Consider the following 19,353-nt stretch of genomic DNA (forward strand, 5'->3'; position numbering starts at 1 on the left):
TAGGTGACAAATTAGAATGTATGCTGTTAAATACTGAAAGCACTGAAAGGAATAAGTGTTCCTTAACTGTGTAGTAAAGTGTATTTAACAGAACTGTGGGAACTGAAAGGTTAATAGTTGTAGGAGGGGTTTCTACCACCAGAGATGTTGGGAAGAAGAATATCTTGATAGTTAGTGTGTGTGTGTGTGTGTGTGTGTGTGTTAGCCACAAGATGGCTGAAGGGATCAGAAGGTCCTCTTGTTCTATGTATGTATTCTTTGGTCTTAAAATAAAAACCTCTAACCATCTTGACAGAAGTCAGAAGATTACAGGAACTGGAATTTCAATTACAACAATATGAAGGAAGCTAACAATTTTACACTCATATCCCGCCATTCTTATTACCCATCACCCTTTCGAAAAACTTAATGTGAATCATGATGTTTAGGAGAAAGCTCAGCATACTGTATATGTGGCGGCATATTTTTGAAGAGGAAGAATTATTTCTGTTATTTCTTCAGACAGATACAAGGTATGATTATTTAGTTATTGGTCAAAAGTTAATGTCACGTCTTTGTGAAATTTTACTGATTACCTACAATCACAACAAGGAATTCCTACCCAACATTCCTTAGACATTTGTGTAAGATGTTCCTGGATGGAGAAATTACAGTTCACTACAGGCAAAATTCAGTGGCAGTTCTAATCCCAACTTTTAATAACTTTGCACATTGATGGCCAAATCCAGCTTGGCTGCATATAATGTCTTGCAACATGATGGCAAACTGCCTAGGTTGTTTTAGGTTGTTACCTTAATCTTGACCTACTAACAGAACATCAGATGCCAGTGAGAAGCAGATGTGAATTATGTCCAGAGCCCTGCTTGCATGACAACTTGCATCAACCTCTTCAGTGTGATACTGTAAGAGGCGAGTCTCACGATCAGTGAGACCCACCGGAGAAGGTTTTGCGGGGAGAGCAGGTTTAGCCCGCTCTCCCCACAGACGATCAAGGCAGCAGCCTGGGGTGGTTGGATCAGCCACCCACACAACTGCCAGCTCTGTCACAAAGCTGGCGGGGGATGTGTGACCACCGGAAGTTCCAGGGTGCCCCGCGTGAGCACACATGGCATGCTGGAGAGACACCTGAGCTCGGAGGCTGATTGCAGTCTCCTGGCCGGGGGTCTACCTGTTTGTTGCCGTGGCATGGAGCCACGCCAGTGAAATACACAAACACAATACACAAGCTCGCTCTGCTAACCTGGGCTAAGGGGAGGGCCACTTTGGCGGGCCCACTGGTTCCAGTCATCGCCTGCGAGCCTGCTGGTTCTAACGATGACTCCCTAAGCTCCCTTAGCCCACTTTCCAGTGATCATGAGAATACCCTCAATATAAACCCCACTCAGAAATTTTACAAGTCTGATCAAAACTCTTCCCCCTTCCCTAGAAAATCATTATATGGCTCACCTATGAAGGAAGCCCAACTTCACCTTGATACATAGCTTTAGGTACAATTTGAGGACAACTCAGATTTTGGGAATGCCTTCATACATGCAAATGCACATTGGTAGTATCCAAACTAAAATAGTGATCACACACTGAAATTATTGAGACTTAATTCCATCACAACTGATTTGTCTCATTGATTCAAATGTGTTTAGTCATTCCTTAGTCTACTTGCCATCCACATGTTTGTGGAACTCCCTCTTCACTGATCTGCATGGAAAGAGATGATCACATCTGCACGAGTACTCTATACACAAGACTCTGAGGTCATTCACACAATCAAAAAATGTGTTCCACCCAGGTTTGGGAGCTGTGTTCTACCTGGGTGTGCTCCCAATGGTCATTTGTGTGGAAGTAAGGTAGGAGGAAAATCTGAGTAGAAGTGATTGTGTGGAAGGAAGATAGGAGAAAACGCTAACTAGGTTGTGGGTTGGCTGTATAGGAAGCCAGATGAGGTGCAGGAGCTCACTTTAGGATGCCAGCGTGGTTTAGTGGTTAGAGTGCTGGACTAGGACTGGGGAGACCCGGGTTCAAATCCCCATTCAGCCATAAAACTAGCTGGGTGACTCAGGGCCAGTCACTTCTCTCTCAGCCTAACCTACTTCACAGGGTTGTTGTGAAAGAGAAACTCAAGTATGTAGTACACCACTCTGGGCTCCAGGCTCCTTGGAGGAAGAGCGGGATAGAAATATAATAATAATAATAATAATAATAATTTATTTGTCGAGCCATTTTATTTATTTATTTATATCTATCTATCTATCTATCTATCTATCTATCTATCTATCTATCTATCTGTCTGTGGGGAAATTAAGGTAATAAATCCTTCCTCCCCACCTGCCCGCCAAGCCCTTCTCACAGATTGTGAGAAAGTGCTCAGTATATAATTTTAAACATAACATGCTTTTCTCTTTGCATGATAGTCAATATCACATTTTGTACTTGCCAATTATAAGCAAAGCTTATAAACATAAGAGCAGCCCTGCTGGATCAGGCTCAAGGCCTTTCTAACCCCGCATCCTGTTTCACACAGTGGCCCACCAGATGCCTCTGGGATGCCCACAGGCAAGAGCTTAGGGCATGCCCTCTCTCCTGCAACTGGTATTTAGTTTCTCCCCTGCAATTGGTATTTAGAAGCATCTTACCTCTTAGGCTGGAGGTGGTCTTTTTATCTATAGGCAATTAACTTTTAATTCTTCTCTTTAGTTATTGGAGTGAAAATCCTAATGGAAGTCCAAGATGAGACGAATGAGACCAAAATAACTGAATTTGTCTTCATTGGGTTTTCTGGTCGACCCAAAACAAGGATGGGATTAGCAGTTTTCATGACCATCATGTATTTAGTGACTATCATTGGAAATGGCCTCATTGTCTTGGTGGTCATAGCTGACCCTCGGCTCCACAATCCTATGTACTTTTTCCTTTGCAACTTGTCCATTATTGATATGTGTCTTTCTACATCTGCAGTTCCACAATCCATTGTCAACTGCTTGCTGGACAGACCTGTCATGTCTTTTGATATGTGTTACACTCAGATGTACACTGGTATATACCTAGGATCAACTGAATGTTTTCTACTGGCAGTCATGGCTTATGACCGATATGTAGCCATCTCCAATCCACTGCATTATAAAATCATCATGAGTTGGAGAGTTTGTATCCTGATGGCTGTTCTCTCATGGCTAGTGGCATTCTTACTTTCGATAGTCCCCTGCCTTGCAAATCCAGCCCAGTTTTGTGGACATAATGAAGTAGATAATTTCTCCTGTGAGCTCACAGCCCTCATAAAGTTGATTTGCTCAGATACTACTGTGGGCCAGCTGACTATGTATTTTACCAGTACCTTCACAGTTCTGTTTCCCTTCAGTTTTATCCTCTTTTCCTATGTGCGTATAATTGTGGCCATTTTAAGAATCCATGCATCTGGTAGCAGACTGAAAGCTTTCTCAACTTGCGGATCTCACCTGGCTGTGGTAGCAGTTTTCTTTGGAAACTCTATAATCACATACATCAAACCTCAGTCTAAAGAGAAGCAGGAAAGTGATAAAGCAATATATGTATTTAATGTGGGACTGATACCTATGTTCAACCCTCTAATTTATACCTTGAGAAATCAAGAAGTCATATGTGCACTTAAGCGACTGATGGGGAAAAATCTTTGAGGATATACACAGTACATCTCTATAGGAAAATCAGGAAAACAATCACTCAATCACTGTTTTCCTATGCAGAATGCTTCTTTTTGTTCAGAAAGCTCACACTTCATATTCCAGGCTAGTCAAATTCTGGAAGTCCTCATAACTGAATTCGTCAGTGTTATAAGTGATGGCAGTGATTGCATGTAGGGGCAAGAGAAGGAAACCCTTTGTAGCAAAGTACTATGCCACAACAATTTGAGCCTGTTCACACAACCAGAAACTGATTAGGACAGGTTTGGGAGTTGTGTGTGCTCCCAATTTTTGGTTGTGTAGGAGCAAACAACTAGGTAGGAAGGAGAAGTAATTGTGTGGGAGACAGGAGTTGGGTAGGACAGCGTTTCCTCCTATCTTGATCAAATGCTGGGTATGAAATCTGGGTACGACAGTGCTGTCTGCCCAGCTCCTGACTCCCACAGAATCACTTCTCCCTCCTCCTACCAGGTTGTTTGCTCCCACACAATTGAAAATTGGGAGCACCACAGTTCCCAAAACTGGGTAAGACACTTATCCTACCCAGTTTTCAGTTGTCTGCGCAGCCTCTAGGTTTCATTTGGAATGACCTGCAAAAATATGATTTCAGTCTAAGCTGAAAAGGGTGAGTTGAGCATGGTTCTATCCCAAGAAAGTGAATTACATCTGTGTATCATTGGCTGACATGCTGAATCAAGAATTGCTCACACTTCTGGGGCATGGGATGTGTGATGGACAACTTGCAGAACTTCCCTGACACCATGCATGAAAACAGTTGAACAGGGGCATTAAACTCTGGAGCTTTCCGTGTGCTCTGGAAGGGCTCTGCATGGGACTCTTGTGCAACTGTGCTTGCAAGGGGCATGGAGGGTGTTTGTGTGAGGGCTACTGCCATGCTGCTGCAGGCCTTAGAAGCACAAGTGCTCCATCAGTCGGAATGTCTGCCAGTGAAATTAACTGGGCAAGTTAGTTATGATGGCTACCTTTTAACAGTTTGGAATATGCTTAGTTAGGATTCATTTTCTTAGGATGCAAGCCTGCATTTGCTCGAGTAATGAAAAATAGAGGTTGCAAGTGTGTGAGGTTAATTTCTGCTCCTCCTTATATACAAAACATATTCATATATTTTTAACCCATATTTGTTAATGGTGCCAAGTGATTGGCTTCAATTTCAGATGCCTGTCCTGAACATTCATTTATACACACTAAAAAGAAAATCTGGTTAAAAAACATGTATGTCCTACCTCAAAAGTGGCCAAGGAGCCAGAAGTTATTAAATCCATTTCATTTTTAAAGTGTGGGGAGACAAATTACAAAATCAAGTGTATCAAGAACATAGTGAGGCTATTCTCACCGTCTGCCCAAATCGGACTAAGGGAGCCTAGCCCGATTTTGGCAGACCGTGAGAACTACCAGGCTTGCAGCCGAGCCCGGTCTCATGGAAGCGGGTCACCCACTTAACTACCCCTCCCCTAAGCCCAGGTTAGCAGAGCGAGCACTCCGCTAACCTGGGCTTTCTGATCGCGAGTTGCCACAGCAACTCACGAGTGGACCCCCGACCGGGAGGCTTAAAAGCAGCCTCCTGGCTCGGGGGTCTCTCCAGCATGGCCTGCATGCTTGCGCAGGGCATGCTGGAGCTTCTGGGGGCCACACAGCCCCGAACTCCCCAGCCCCCACCGGCTGTGTAATGAAGCCGGCAGTCATGTGGGTGACCAGTTCGGCCACCCACAGCCAACTGATGGGTCGCCTGCGGGGAGAATGGGCTAAGCCCGCTCTCCCCACTAACCCCATTTTGGCACTTCCCATTGATTATGGGAACCACCTCAGGAAGTGTTTTGCTTTATGAGGTAAATGCGTATCTAATCCAAAATCCTGTTCCCCACAACAATGAACCAGATACCTCTGGGAAGCACACAAACAGGAGATGAAGGCATACTCCTTCCACCATTGTTCCTCTGGAACTAGTATACAGAGGCATATTGTTTCTGATCCTTGAGGTAGAACATAGCTATCAAGCCTAGTAGGTAGGCTTGAGAGCTTTGGAGACACAATGCATGTCATCAGTGACCATACCTTCCAAACAAGGTTAAATTTGGGATTAAGGCGGAACCTGCTTAAGGTTTTCCATGTTTTCCTTGACTTTGTCAATTTTGTACAATGAGTTCTGGTTCAGATCCCCAGTTATCTCCATGCTGAAATGTCTAAAATCTTTTCAGGCTGCATATACAATACTATATTTTCTGAGATGTAATAAAACCAATTTCTTTCTCTCCCCTCCGAAAATACTTTCTGGCTTCTTTTAATACCATAGAGTTAGAGCATCGTTTCCACCACACATAGATGGGCAGCTCATACGCATGCTTGTCTAGGTGTCAGTGGTAGTAGGGAAGCATTCTCACCCCTGATCTTCCCCTATATGATTAAGGACAAAGTATGGATGCATAATCAAAGTAATGATTGATTACTCAGAAGCTCAGAAGCTGGAACCAAAAAGTGCCAATTTGCTAGTAAGAAGTCTTTTCCACTCACAGAAGGGCTGTTTCTAACTTAACAGAGGAGTATTACATGAAGAACACATAATACATCTAATCCAGAGCAGTTCCCACATTTGCCTAATTTCATTTCTAGAACAGTCTATGACCCACTACAGTTTATATGCCACAGCCTGAATCTTCCTTACTCACCGTGGCTTACATTCCATGCAGTGAGCCACTGATCCATGCAAAAAAGGTTGCTCACAAGCAATTCTACACCCCATCCACACTGTTTCCATAGGTTGGGAGACTTTATGCCTACTAAAGAGTGCATCTTTGTACTTTCAATGGTGCTGTGGTAATTCTCACTGCACTGGGAGCATGCTGTGCAGAATGTAAGCCCATGTTTCTTGTGCTGTGATGCAGCCCCTGGTATATTGTGGCCCTGTCCTGAGAGACATCATCCACTAGCACTTGTGCAAGTGGTCATGGAGCACCATTAAGTCATGAAGGTCCTTCAAAATAAAAAACTTTGTTCCACCTGGGTTTGAGAAAGAAAGAGTTCCCAAGTTTGGGTTGTGTGGAAGCAAGGTAAGAGGAAAACCTGGTAGAAGTTATTGTGTGGAATCAAGGTAGGAAGAAAACCTGAGTAGTTTTTCCTCCTACCTTACTCTGACACAATCACTTCTATCCAGGTTTTCTTCTTACCTTGCTTTCACACAACCAAAACCTGGAAGCCCACACAGCTCCCAAAGCCGGGTAGAACACAGTTTTTGATTGTGTGAATGACCTCAAAGATTACTTACACATGCAGAGCAGAAGAGCAAATTAAAAAAAAACTTAGTTGTAGAGAAAGATGTCCTATAGAACTTTTAGAAGCTTTTAACCCAATCTAAACAAGCACGGCTGCTTGTTTTGCTCTCTGTTCCACTCCCACCAGGGCCAGGTATGCTTGGAAGCCAGCTATGCACTTTGCATGCCCTCTAGCAAACTGAACACAAAGCTCTCTAAATTTCAGACAGAGAGGATGCTGATTCTTTTTCTCACAGAGAGGAAAGAGATTGAAATCTGCTACCCCTGCTCAGCCACAGTAAGCAATAGGGGACAGATAAGGAGATATTTGTAAACTACTCTGCAAAAGAACCCACCTAATTTAGGCAAATTGTCAACTTACATAAAGACTGGACCAAAACAACTTCAGCCTCTTCAGGTCAATTTGGGTTTCAAGTTCCAGCATTGCAGCTAGAGGGACAGACCAACTTCAAAGCAGTGAGCCGTGACATAAGGAATTCTCTTACATACCTCTTCCCCCCCCCCCACCAAATGGATGCCCATGCCAAACCCCAAAAATTCTAATTCAGAGCTCTCCTCTGAAAATGCCTTTCTAATCTGTTCTGCTATGATTGCTATGATTGCCAGAAGCAGTCTCAATCTGGCTGAAATTTCACAAAACCAGGAAAGTAGAACCTAAGACTGATGCCTTAACAGGCATTTTGTGTGATCAATAATGGTGTTGTGCAATGTCACAAATGCTGCCCACTTCCAACTTGGCCTCCATGCACCCTCACTTTCCCTCGATCTTTGAGGCCCAAATCAAGATGGGGAGCATAGAGTGCAGGCACCAGCAAATATACCCCATGTGTGTGCTTTTGCATTTGTATAGGTGTGTTTGTGTGTATGTTCTGAGTAGATAATTAAAATTGAATTTAAAAGTCAACTAAAAGCCTGACTTAACAGGTGATGGCCTCTAATGGCCTTCCATGTTTTTCTGAAGGCCATTAGAGATGGTTCAGCTCTAACTTGATAGGGAGTGTCTTCCACAACTTCATAAATGGCTTGCTGCTGAGTCACCACCAGACAAGACACCTGTAAGCAAATGCCTCAGTTAGTTAGTTAGTTAGTTAGTTAGTTAGTTATAAGTTTATTTGGTCTTTGACCAGGACTTCAGCATCTTGGAGAAATGCTACACCAAGTGCCATGTATCCACGAAAGAAAATCTGTAAGGGCAGAGAGTCGGGCTTTCTCCATCCAGTCACCCCACTCATTAGGACAGCATGCTTTAGCCTCACTCAGGTTTATACTTAAGCACTTACTTAAGCACTCAGTTAATTTGAGCAGATCTGATTAGGTTCATTTCACATGAGCTTCTTAACTGTTATTTGCTGGCACTGCTTTTCTGTATTTTTTCCTGTAATGCTACTGTTGTGCTGATGTTTTTAGCAGACTTCACTGGGGGGAAAAACCTGACATATGATAAACAAATAACCTAAACAAATGTTTTATTCTAATTCCTATAGACTCAAGCAACCTTGCATCTGTTTACAGCTCTATGTAAAGCTAGTTTCACTTCTTTGTATCTTCAGCTATAGATCAGGGGATTGCCAGGACTGAATTACAGACTGAGAGATTTTGTCCATTTCTTTTCGAGATTCTTTGTTTGGTAATACATACACAATTATTAAAGAGCCATAAAATATTGAAACCACAAACAGATGAGAAGAATAAGTAGAAAAAGACTTTTGTCTCCCAGTTGTTGATAGAATTCCTAAGATGGTGGCACTTATACACTCGTAGGGCATCAGCATTAAAATAAAAGGAAGAAATAGGTCTATGACTGAAACCGTTACACCCATCAATGCTGGTAGAGTGATGTCACTAAAGGCTAGATTAAGCTTTGGTGTCAGTTCACAGAAGAAATTACCCATATCACTGCGGCCGCAGTCAGTTCACAGAAGAAATTATGCATATCCATCTTATTTATGTATTATTTCTCTGTGTAAACTGTCCTGAGCCATATTTGGAAGGGCAGTATAGAAATTGAATAAATAATAATAATAATAATAATAATAATAATTAATAATATCATTGGGGCCATCAAATGTAATATCAAACTTATTATTGGAGTCATAACAAACAGTCCAACGAGCCAATTCCTTTGAGCTGATAACAGAAAGCAAAGTCTTGTACTCATAAGCACTGTATATTACAGGGGTCTGCATATGGCTAAATACTGAACATATGACATTGCCCCTAGTAGGTAGAATTCAAAAATTGTCAGTGAACTAAAACAGAACTGTGTGTAGCAACCAGCCAGCGATAGAAATGGTCCTATCCCCTGTAGAGGTGTTCAGAAAACCGGTTTGCCCAGTTTGGTTCTAGTCCAAACTGGACTCGAACTGAACCGGGCATTTTTTGGTATTGTGCACCCCAAACACTCCCCCAGTTTGGCTGGAGTTGTAACGCTTCTGGGGTTCTGCCATGGCCATGGAGGCGGGGAGTCTCTGAAGGTCTCCCCTAGTCTTGTAAAGGCCTGGTTCAGGCTGTTTTTGGCCTGTTTCAGGCCTCTGTGTAGTTGTGGTGGCCATTTTGGCCATACCAATGTTTGTCATTGAATCCACTCTCATTTGTCCCCAGACCCCAGCCCAAGAAGACACGTAGACTAAATATGGGTAAAAAGGGCCACAACTTTATTAACTGGATCAACAAGACATGGCGGACTGGAACACCAAGTGATTAATCACCCTTAGAGAACAGTGCGGGCCTACTAGGAACGGGTTAGGACTCTGAGGTCCTACCCAGCGCCCTACTGGGTGACACACCCTGGCTCGGGAAACTGGCAGGTATACCCGGCCCAATTCCTTCAATTCCTTTTAGTAAGAGGGGATCTGGATACTTCAAGGTCTTCACACACACACACCCCGGACCGCTCAGCCCAAAGGTTGGTGAAGTCCTGAAGCCAGTTTCATGGCAATCGATTCTCCCTGTGCCGCACAGGCCACAAAGGAGCAATTGACCAATCAACCTCTTAAATATCCGAGCGTGCTCACCAATGTTTTATCCCTCAAATAATCACCCTGCCCGCACTGTTACTACCATTGTGACCGTCCTAAACCTATCTACGCACCCAGGATACAGAACGGAGTAGGCGGAAAAAAACCCCAACAATGGCCAATGCATTGGGAGCAAAGATTCCTACTCGGCCCCCAAGGGCGACCAGTCACTAGACCCCCTCTGCACCAGGGAAGGGAGGGAGGGAGGGGAACACTTGGCCCGGACTGAGAAGGCTGGGGCGGGGTTCGGCCGACCACGGCCGAAACCCCGCCCCCATACACGGAGAGCCAATAGGCTCACTTCTTGGGCCTCATGCAGAGCAGGGCTGGGACAAACTCCCTCCCCTCTGCACGAGGCCAAGTGGAGGGGGATTGCTTCCAGAGAATCTATTCTCAGAAGAACACCTCAGAAACAACAAAACCCAGTGCCTCATGGGCTTGTCATTTTGGGGGTGGTTGGCACCCTATGTGCACTACACCACACCTTGCTCTGTGCCACCCTGGTTCCCCCTAAGTGGAGTTATGGGGCTGCTGGAATTCCCCATTAATCCCTATGTAGGAAAAGCTTAAAGACATGCAAACTCCAGAACTTCTTTAAAAATCACCCCTTTCACCCATTTATTTGAAATCTGGGTGGTAGCAGACACCCATTGGGGCACTACCACCTGACCCACTCATCTGCCCCCCCAACCCCTTTTCTGCACCGAATCTTCCCCAAAGACATATCAACTTCAAAAATCATTTTAAAATCACCTCTTTGCCCTATTCCTTTGAAATCTGGATGATAGCTTCCTTGCACCCATTGGACACTACTACCCACTACAACCTGCTCTGGGGCCCCTGGTGCAGTTATAAGGCTGCTGAAATCCCCATTATTCCCTATTGGAAAAAGCTTAAAGACACGTCAACTTCAAAAACTCTTTAAAACTGCCCTGAGACATTTTTGGAAGAGCGGTATAGAAATTGAATGAATGAATGAATGAATGAATGAATGAATGAATATCACCCCTTTGCCCAATTTATTTGAAATGTGGGTGGTAGCTTCAAGCCTTTGGGCACTACCACCCACCCCACTCTTTTGCCCCCAGGACCTCTTTTCTTGCCCTGAATAGATTCAGATTCAGATTCAGAAAATTTGGGTCCAAATTGAAACTGGGGAGATTCAGGGAGGATCAGATTTGGACCCAAAACAAATTGGGGGTGATTCAATTTGGGTACAAATTAAAAAAAAAGATTCATGCACATCCCTAGTGACCATCAGCTTCCTAGCCTCTGCTTGAGGGCTCAACAATGTAGCTCCACAGGCTGCATCCTGCCTGTGGGTCACCTGACAGTTCATCTATTTTTTGACTTGTATTCAAATGCATTCTATTTTGTGTCTGAGTTTGTATCTATGTTTAAGAAATGATACATACACTTAAGGCTGATTATTTCTGTGGTTCTTCTTAGCCGGATCAAAGCATAAGTAAATATTTGGTGCAATGACAGGAGCCAGTGCATTGCACATGAACTTTAAAAAGTGAGAGTTTAAAGGAGAGAGAACACCCCTGTTTTATATATATGTAGGGTGTGTAAAGTATGACGGGCAATAGAAATGGAGAAGAAATAGTTCTAGTAAAAAAGAAAACTTGAACAATTTTCACAGATTCTATCTCCTAACTTTTACTCTAAATACAATAACAGTATATGGCAAATACAAATAAAACAAATATTTATATACCACTTTTCAACAAAAGTTCCCAAAGGGGTTAACAATATCTATTATATCTGTTAACCAAAATGGTTAAAACTGTTAACCAAACTTAACAGAAAACCTCAAAACCAGGAACTAAAAGCAATGTGAAAGCTATATCAAAAACACATTCAGAGCATAAAAAGCCCAGGGGAAAATGAAACCTAAAATGAAACAAACACTGTGGACAGAGTTCCAATATTGTATATACTAGAATGATTTACAATGATTTGTAAGACTGCAATTTGCAGGAAAGAAAGAAAAAAGAGAGAAAGAGAGAGAGAGAGAGAGAGAGAGAGAGAACAAAAGAAAGCAGGGTAGGGAGGGGACATAGGAAGCTGCCATATACTGAGTCTGATTATTGGTCTATCTAGCTTAGTATTGTCTTCACAGACTGGCAGCAGCTTCTCCAAGGTTGCAGGCAGGAATCTCTCTCAGCCCTATCTTGGAGAAGCCAGGGAGGGAACTTGAAACCTTATGATCTTCCCTGAGTGGCTCCATCCCCAGAGGGGAATATCTTATAGTGCTCACACTTCTAGTCTCCCATTCACATGCAAACAGGGTGGACCCTGCTTAGCTAAGGGGACAAGTCATGCTTGCAACCACAAGACCAGCTCACCAGGAAGGCAGGAAGGAAGGAGTTCTTGAACTGTTAAGTCTTTTATTATGCTAGTGAACTCAGTGGGATATATGTCTATTGAGATCTACAGTCTTTTTGTGAAAAATACAAATTGGTGGTGATGATAACCTCAGGATTCATGAACTGAATAGCTATAGATACAGGATTCCAACAAATTAGTCACCGGAGATTATAACCAATGGGATTGCCCAAGGAACAAGTACAAGTCAAGAATGGATATAATGAGGCTGTATGTTGCAATGGTTCACCTTTATGTATTTACTCATAAATAGGACTGTTAAAAACTGTGTGTTGCTATATAAGTTAATAGCCTTTAAAGACCAAGGAGAAGAACTCAGGAAGGAAAAGTGCCTTCAGACATGCATTGCAATTCTGAATAAAATGATCTGTGAAAAGCATTAAAACCTTTTATACTGATTATGTCTCTGAATTTCAGGAAAGTGTTTAAAATATTTATTATTTTAGCATATGAAGAACTTCTTCTTTGCTCCAAATGCTCTTCCCCTGTTCCTCAAAAACGCTCTTACACTTACTTTTGTTATCACCCTATAAATAATATGGTAAAGGGAACAGCCTCCATGATGTCATTGAAATAATTCATATTGCCATGAATGCTGGCATTTTCTTCATACTTCAAGGACTTCAAATAAAAAGCACACACACAAAAAGGTAAGCCATAATGAACAATATCCAGATTAGTTAGTCATGACTAAGCACCATTGAAATCAATGAAGAAAAATTAGTAGTTGTGGCTATTGTATATCTAATTAAGTTCAATACAATTTAATTATTGCATGCTTAGTATGGATTCTTCCAACTGGTATTTGGATTTGGGTTTTGTTTTGTTTTGACATTAGGTTTTCATACAGTACATTTTATAAATGCCTGTGTCCAATACATTGTTCAACATATATAGCTTCTTAACCTTCTTGTATGTACTCTTTTGTTAGTATGCCTCTGTTTTTCCATGCTACTTTAGAAGCTACTTGATGAATTTCTGAGTTTTACAGACCCATCTACATGATTTATTATTTCCAAAATATCAACCAGACTTTGGTAGAAGAATCATGTCCATTTTAATGTTCTTTTTGTAATTTTGTTCAAAACAACATGGAATATAACATTTCCTCAAGAACAAATGTTATATCAACATTGTTAGGCATATATCTTCTATTTCCTTTTATATGGATGCATCTTTGTGTATGCACCTTTGTGTGCCTCAGAGAGCACTTTAGCATCCTATCTTTGGAACATTACTGGTGGCTGCACGTCCAAAATTTGAAGCTATTACCTGTTGTTCAAATTTTCTTTGTAATTTTCTACATATAAAATAGATAAGACATCATTCACTCTTTTTTCCACCATCCAGAAATAAGGTTATACTATGGGCTAGTTCAGCTGTAACATGGAACCAAGATTAAGCCTGGTGGCATGCAGCATCCCTGAGGCTTGGGAGTACTCACTCCTACTGTCCCTTGCCTATGCAAGCGTCCACTTCCAACTTAAGTTATAAAAAATTAAGATTGATTGTGACATTTGAACAGACCAATCTTCATTTATTTTACCCTTCTTACTTTAAATAAACTGCAATCAATACCTACATTTTTAGTGAGTTACGGATCACAGTTTATTCCACGTAAAGGGTAGAATAAATCAAGATCAGTCAGTTCAGATATCATGACCAATTTTGCTTATTCTAACCTAAATTTGAAGTAGATGCTTATATGGGCATGGGAGTGGAAGCACGAATTCCCAAGCCTTGAGGATGTCACATGGAACCAGGTTTAACTCTGGTTCTGTGTTATAGCTGAACCAGCCCAATATGAAAATTGCACTTGTTTCAATAAAGCCCAGTAGTGAAGGCAGATATATTGCCTATTTAACAGGAATGATGGGGCATGAATTTTTCATAATTTTAACTTCAGACCCTATATTGCAATATTTGTTTCAGTAGCATTCTTATAGTTTTAATTATTTTTCTTTTAATTATATATTGTCAACAATTAGGAAATAAAGCAACCCAACAGCCTGACAAAATAATATGTTCGTTTCTTTGTCATCATTGCAGGTGTAATCTTCATGCTGGTGTTAGGAGAAATGAATGACACTGAAGTAACTGAATTTGTCCTCATTGGATTCTCAGGGAAACCCAAGACAAGAATGGGTCTAATGGGCTTCCTGATCTTTGCCTATTTGGTGACCATGATTGGAAATGGACTCATTCTTTTAGTAGTTGTTACTGAGCCTCGTCTCCACAACCCTATGTATTTTTTCCTTTGTAATTTATCCATAATTGATATCTGCTTTACTACAACTACAATCCCACAAGCTATTGCCAACTGCTTGGTGGACAGACCTATCATGTCCTTTAATATGTGCTACATCCAAATGAATGTTGGTATGCAACTAGGAACCACAGAATGTTTCCTCCTAGCAGTCATGGCTTATGATAGGTATGTGGCCATTTCCAATCCTTTGCGCTATATGATCATCATGAACTGGAAAGTTTGTGTTACACTCTCTGTTTTCTCATGGGTAGGTGCCTTCATGCTTGCTGTAGTTCCCATCATTGCTCAGCCATCCCAGTTCTGTGGGCACAATGAAGTGGATCATATTGTATGTGATCTCACTGCCCTAATGAAATTGGTTTGTTCAGATAACTCTGTGGGCCAAGTGGTAATGTTTTTTACAAGTAGCTTCACTCTTCTTTTCCCCTTCTCTTTTATCCTTTTTTCCTATTTACGTATTCTTGTGGCTATTCTGAGACTCCATGCATCAGGGGGCAGGTGGAAAGCTTTCTCGACCTGTGGGTCCCACTTGACTGTGGTGGGCATCTATTATGGAACTTGTATATTCACATATATAAAACCTCAATCTAACTCCACAGAAGAAAGAGATAAAATTAGTTTCCTGTTTTATGGAACAGTGATCCCTTTGTTAAACCCCTTAATCTATTCACTGAGAAACCAAGAGGTGAAAGGAGCACTTAAAAGACTGACAGAGAAGAAACCATTAGCTTAAGATTTATAGAAGTGTCTATGTTTTTGACCTTCATGACAGTTCCATCTTTGAGTTTTCTTAGGGCCAAAATGAAAGCTGTGATGGGAGCAGTTACATTTTCTGTTTATGTGTTGTCCCCATTCACTGGAATGGGATTAAACCTTTTACATCGAAAGGGACTTGTGAATGAAGTATGCTGAATTTTTCACAACGTACTTCTCCATGATTTGTCATCAACCTCAACGCCCCCCCCCCCCAACTCTGCATCACTTTTGGTAACCAGAGGCAAACTGTGAGAGAAGGACCTGATATCACGAAGCATAAGGAAATAAGGTTGAGGAGGGGGTTAACCTTCTTGCCATCATGTATATGTTTTGATATAAAAGAAACCCTATCAATCCATCCCAAGTTTACATGGGAATGGGGCAGAGATGTGAATGGAAAAGTGGTTGCTCCAGTCACATCAATTTTGGCCCTAAAAATAGTTTTGTCCATAAAACTTCCTTTCCTAAAAAAAAATTTTTTTAGTTGTCTTGGAATTACTGTTCTTCAAATGTTATTTGTTGTTTCCTCCAAAATATGAAAGTGACTCTTTTTGTGTTTTGAAAATGTAGGGACAAATAAACATTTATTTTTAATATTAAAATTGTTTTTATATATGTACATGTTTTAAGAACTCACTGTTGCCCTCATTGGCAGTCAATTTTGATGGGGCATTCAAAATTCCCACCTGCCCCCCAACTGGGTGAACAACCACAACCTACATTATACTCTAGTACAGTGGTGGGAACAATGACTTTCTATTGCTCAGTGATGATCCAAGAGGGCACAAGCTGCAACATCTCTCAGGCTTTGCCCCCGACAAAGATCCCCTTGACCAATTATAATGCCCCACATTCTAATTGTACTTCAACTCCATTGAACCTTCATTTGAAGCTGGGTGGGGCAAGCAAACTGCACCCAAGACCTACCTGGGTGATAGTTAGCAATCCATAGGTTTATTGTTTCTGATTTTTGTATGACCCTATCCAAAGGGAGAATAATACAAGAGAAACAGAAGTGTAACCCGTTCCTTTCCTTATTTAACAAGACGTAAGAAAACCAAAAGAGAGAAGAAAATAAAATAGCCAATACTCTTCCCACTAACTGAATCTAATCTATCCTCCATAAACATTGCTTGTCATGTAAAACCTCCTCATGGTGAATTAATTATGAGGGAAGCCTAAAGTCATTCCTACTGCTCCTTTCTGCTCTGCCAGACTATGCTGCTGCAGGCCTAGTGCCCACATTATGGCCCTACTATCTATGGTTTCCTGGCTGACTTAACATATCCCATACTAAGTTAGCACACAATGAATGAATGTTGGGAGGGGACAATTCTGGCAATTTTTTGGTATATCGGGAAGGGCTTAGCAGTAGCAGCATCAAACTTTTTTAATGCCTCCAAAGGCAGTGGAAGCAGGGATCCTTTCTGCAGCTATGCAACTTTTCTTGGCAGCCATTTTGTGGTAGCCACCATTTTTTTGTGGCAATCAACATTTTCCCCAAGAATGAAGGTACATTTGGAGCATTCTAGGGGAAATAATGACAGAATAAAATAAAATAAAGTAAAATAAAATAAAGTGTAACATCTTCTGCACCTACCAATAAGACCCCCAACCACACACTTGTTGAAGTTTGCCACCTCCAAAATTGCTTCTACTTTCAGGGACTGGTGTTTTGGGGGTTTTTTTTTGACACACCCACACCCACACACAAATATCAGCTGTAGGTTTTATGGTAAAATGTTCCATGAAAGCCTAGTTTGGATAATAATCCCGCTGGCTCTCTTTATTGGTGCTGAAACCAATAAGCCATTATGATGAATAGGAATAATGAAAATGAATGAAATAATTTGTCCTAATGAGCTTTTAGGACAAATAACATATCTGTCCCCTTCTGTAGTTACTGGACTATATAACTTAGTTATATAATGGCTGAAATACTGCACAACATTCAGTCTGCCTTTTAATGGAACATTGCACAGTTGCTCACAATTGTTCTTGCACAAAATGCAAGAATTGTGCAAATACAGTTGAGCAATGGCTGGCCATTATTCCCAATGTCTATCCCTCATTCAACTGCATTTGTGCCAGAATTATCTTGTGCAGCGGCACACATGTTCTGTTAAAAGGCAGGTGGGGCGTTGCATGGTATGTCAGCCACTATAATCATTTACATTAACTAAGATTAACTGTTTTCCTTACACACCTAGCTTTGGTGGTATTCTAGTAAATTCAATGGAATTCCTTTGGAGTAAATTGGTTGTATTTAAAACCTCTTTGTGGGGGGGGGGATAGAACATGGTGGTGATGACAACCACCATAGTTATAGATATTTCTTGTCTTAAACAAATTAATCACTGGAGATTACATCCAATGGGAATGCACAAGCAACAGATATAATTCAAGATCTTTTGCATTTTGAAGTATATGAAACAGTTTTTTCATGGTATTTATTTACTCTTAATTAAGCACTAGAAAGCACTAAAATTCCTAACAACTCTTCATCTACAGAAAGTCTTCAAAATATGTCTTTACATATGTGATTTACTCCACCATCATTCCAAATGTTTTTACTTTTGTCATTCTAAAAAAATACCTTTTCAGCATCCCACCATAACTGTGGCAATGAGAATTACTTCGATAACCTGATTTTTTAAAATACATCTGATAGTGACTGAAATGGACTTTTCATACTTCAAGGAGTAAGACTCATCAGTTTGAAAAGGTAAACTAAATTGTTTATGTTTATAACAGACATGGAAGTGGGAACCAAAATCTGAAAATAATTCAAATCAATAAAATAATATTCAGGGTTATGTGCAATTAATGGAGAATACAAGTTCATTTTAAAGGTCTTGGCAATCTGAGAGTGAAAGAGAGGGAGGCAGAGTGGGGAGCCTTTAAAACTGGATTCAGGTAGAATCCATCTATCCATTTTTTTTTAAAATTGTTAAATTTATATACTGCCTTTCATTAAAACAATCCCAAGGCGATTTACAGCAGAATTTAAAAACAAGATTGTAATAATGACACAATTAAAATATTAAACTAAAAATATAAAACTAATCTGATCAAAAAATTTAAAACACAAGGATAAAAACAATCCAAAGTACAAAGTACAAAGAACAGCAGCAGAGACAATCATCTAAAAGCCTGGGTAAAAAGCCAGGATTTAACATGCTTTCTAAAAGCTGTGCTGGAGACTGAGGAGTCTTCAAATTACTCCAGATTACTAATTCATTCATTAATTAATTAATTCATTCTCTGTGAAAGCAGAGAAATCCACCAAATAATTGTGTAAAACAATGCTAATTTCAAAAGTCTTATCTATCTATCTATCTATCTATCTATCTATCTATCTATCTGTCTATCTGTCTATCTGTCTATCACATTTATATGCCACCTGAGAAGCACATCTCTAGGTGGCGTACAAACTTACAACATTTAAAAGTCACAGATTAAAATATATGACAATAAAACAATGGAATAAAAGAGTTATTAAAACAATTTTTTAAAAAAATATTAAAATTAATTCTAATTAAAAGCCTGTGAAAATAGGAGAGCACCCTAATTAATTATTGGGGGGCACCCTACATTGATGAAGCTTGTCAGTAATACAAAGTTAATGATCTGTCCCTTTAAACAGCTTGTATAAGACTGCCTCCAACAACTTTTAATAATTGTTCCAAGTTACTAATTGGCAATGGGGCTATAGCTTAGTGGTACAGCATATTCTTTGCATGTAGAAGGTCCCGGATAAGGGTGGAGAAAAACTCATGCCTGCATCTCTGAAGAGCCGCTGCCAATCAGTGCAGACAATACTGAGCTAGACGGACCAATGGTCTGACAGTATAAGGCAGCTTCCTATGTTCCATATATTCAACTGGATCTCTGGCATATCACTTTTCTTATAAGAGTAGAAGATTTGACACCCCATGTCAGTCCGATGCCACAACAAGCTCAACATTCCACATTCATAC

The 19,353-nt window shown here is 40.8% G+C and overlaps 1 protein-coding gene across 1 annotated transcript; it reads left to right on the forward strand.

Moving 5' to 3' along the window:
* The first annotated feature begins 14,426 nt into the window (after positions 1-14,426).
* Positions 14,427-15,350, forward strand: LOC128331180 (olfactory receptor 13H1-like). The gene has a single exon (XM_053264531.1). The coding sequence runs from the start codon at positions 14,427-14,429 to the stop codon at positions 15,348-15,350; it is 924 nt and encodes a 307-aa protein (XP_053120506.1).
* The last annotated feature ends 4,003 nt before the right edge of the window (positions 15,351-19,353 follow it).

The sequence above is a fragment of the Hemicordylus capensis genome, chromosome 6 (assembly GCF_027244095.1).
Source record: "Hemicordylus capensis ecotype Gifberg chromosome 6, rHemCap1.1.pri, whole genome shotgun sequence".
Lineage (NCBI taxonomy): Eukaryota > Metazoa > Chordata > Lepidosauria > Squamata > Cordylidae > Hemicordylus > Hemicordylus capensis.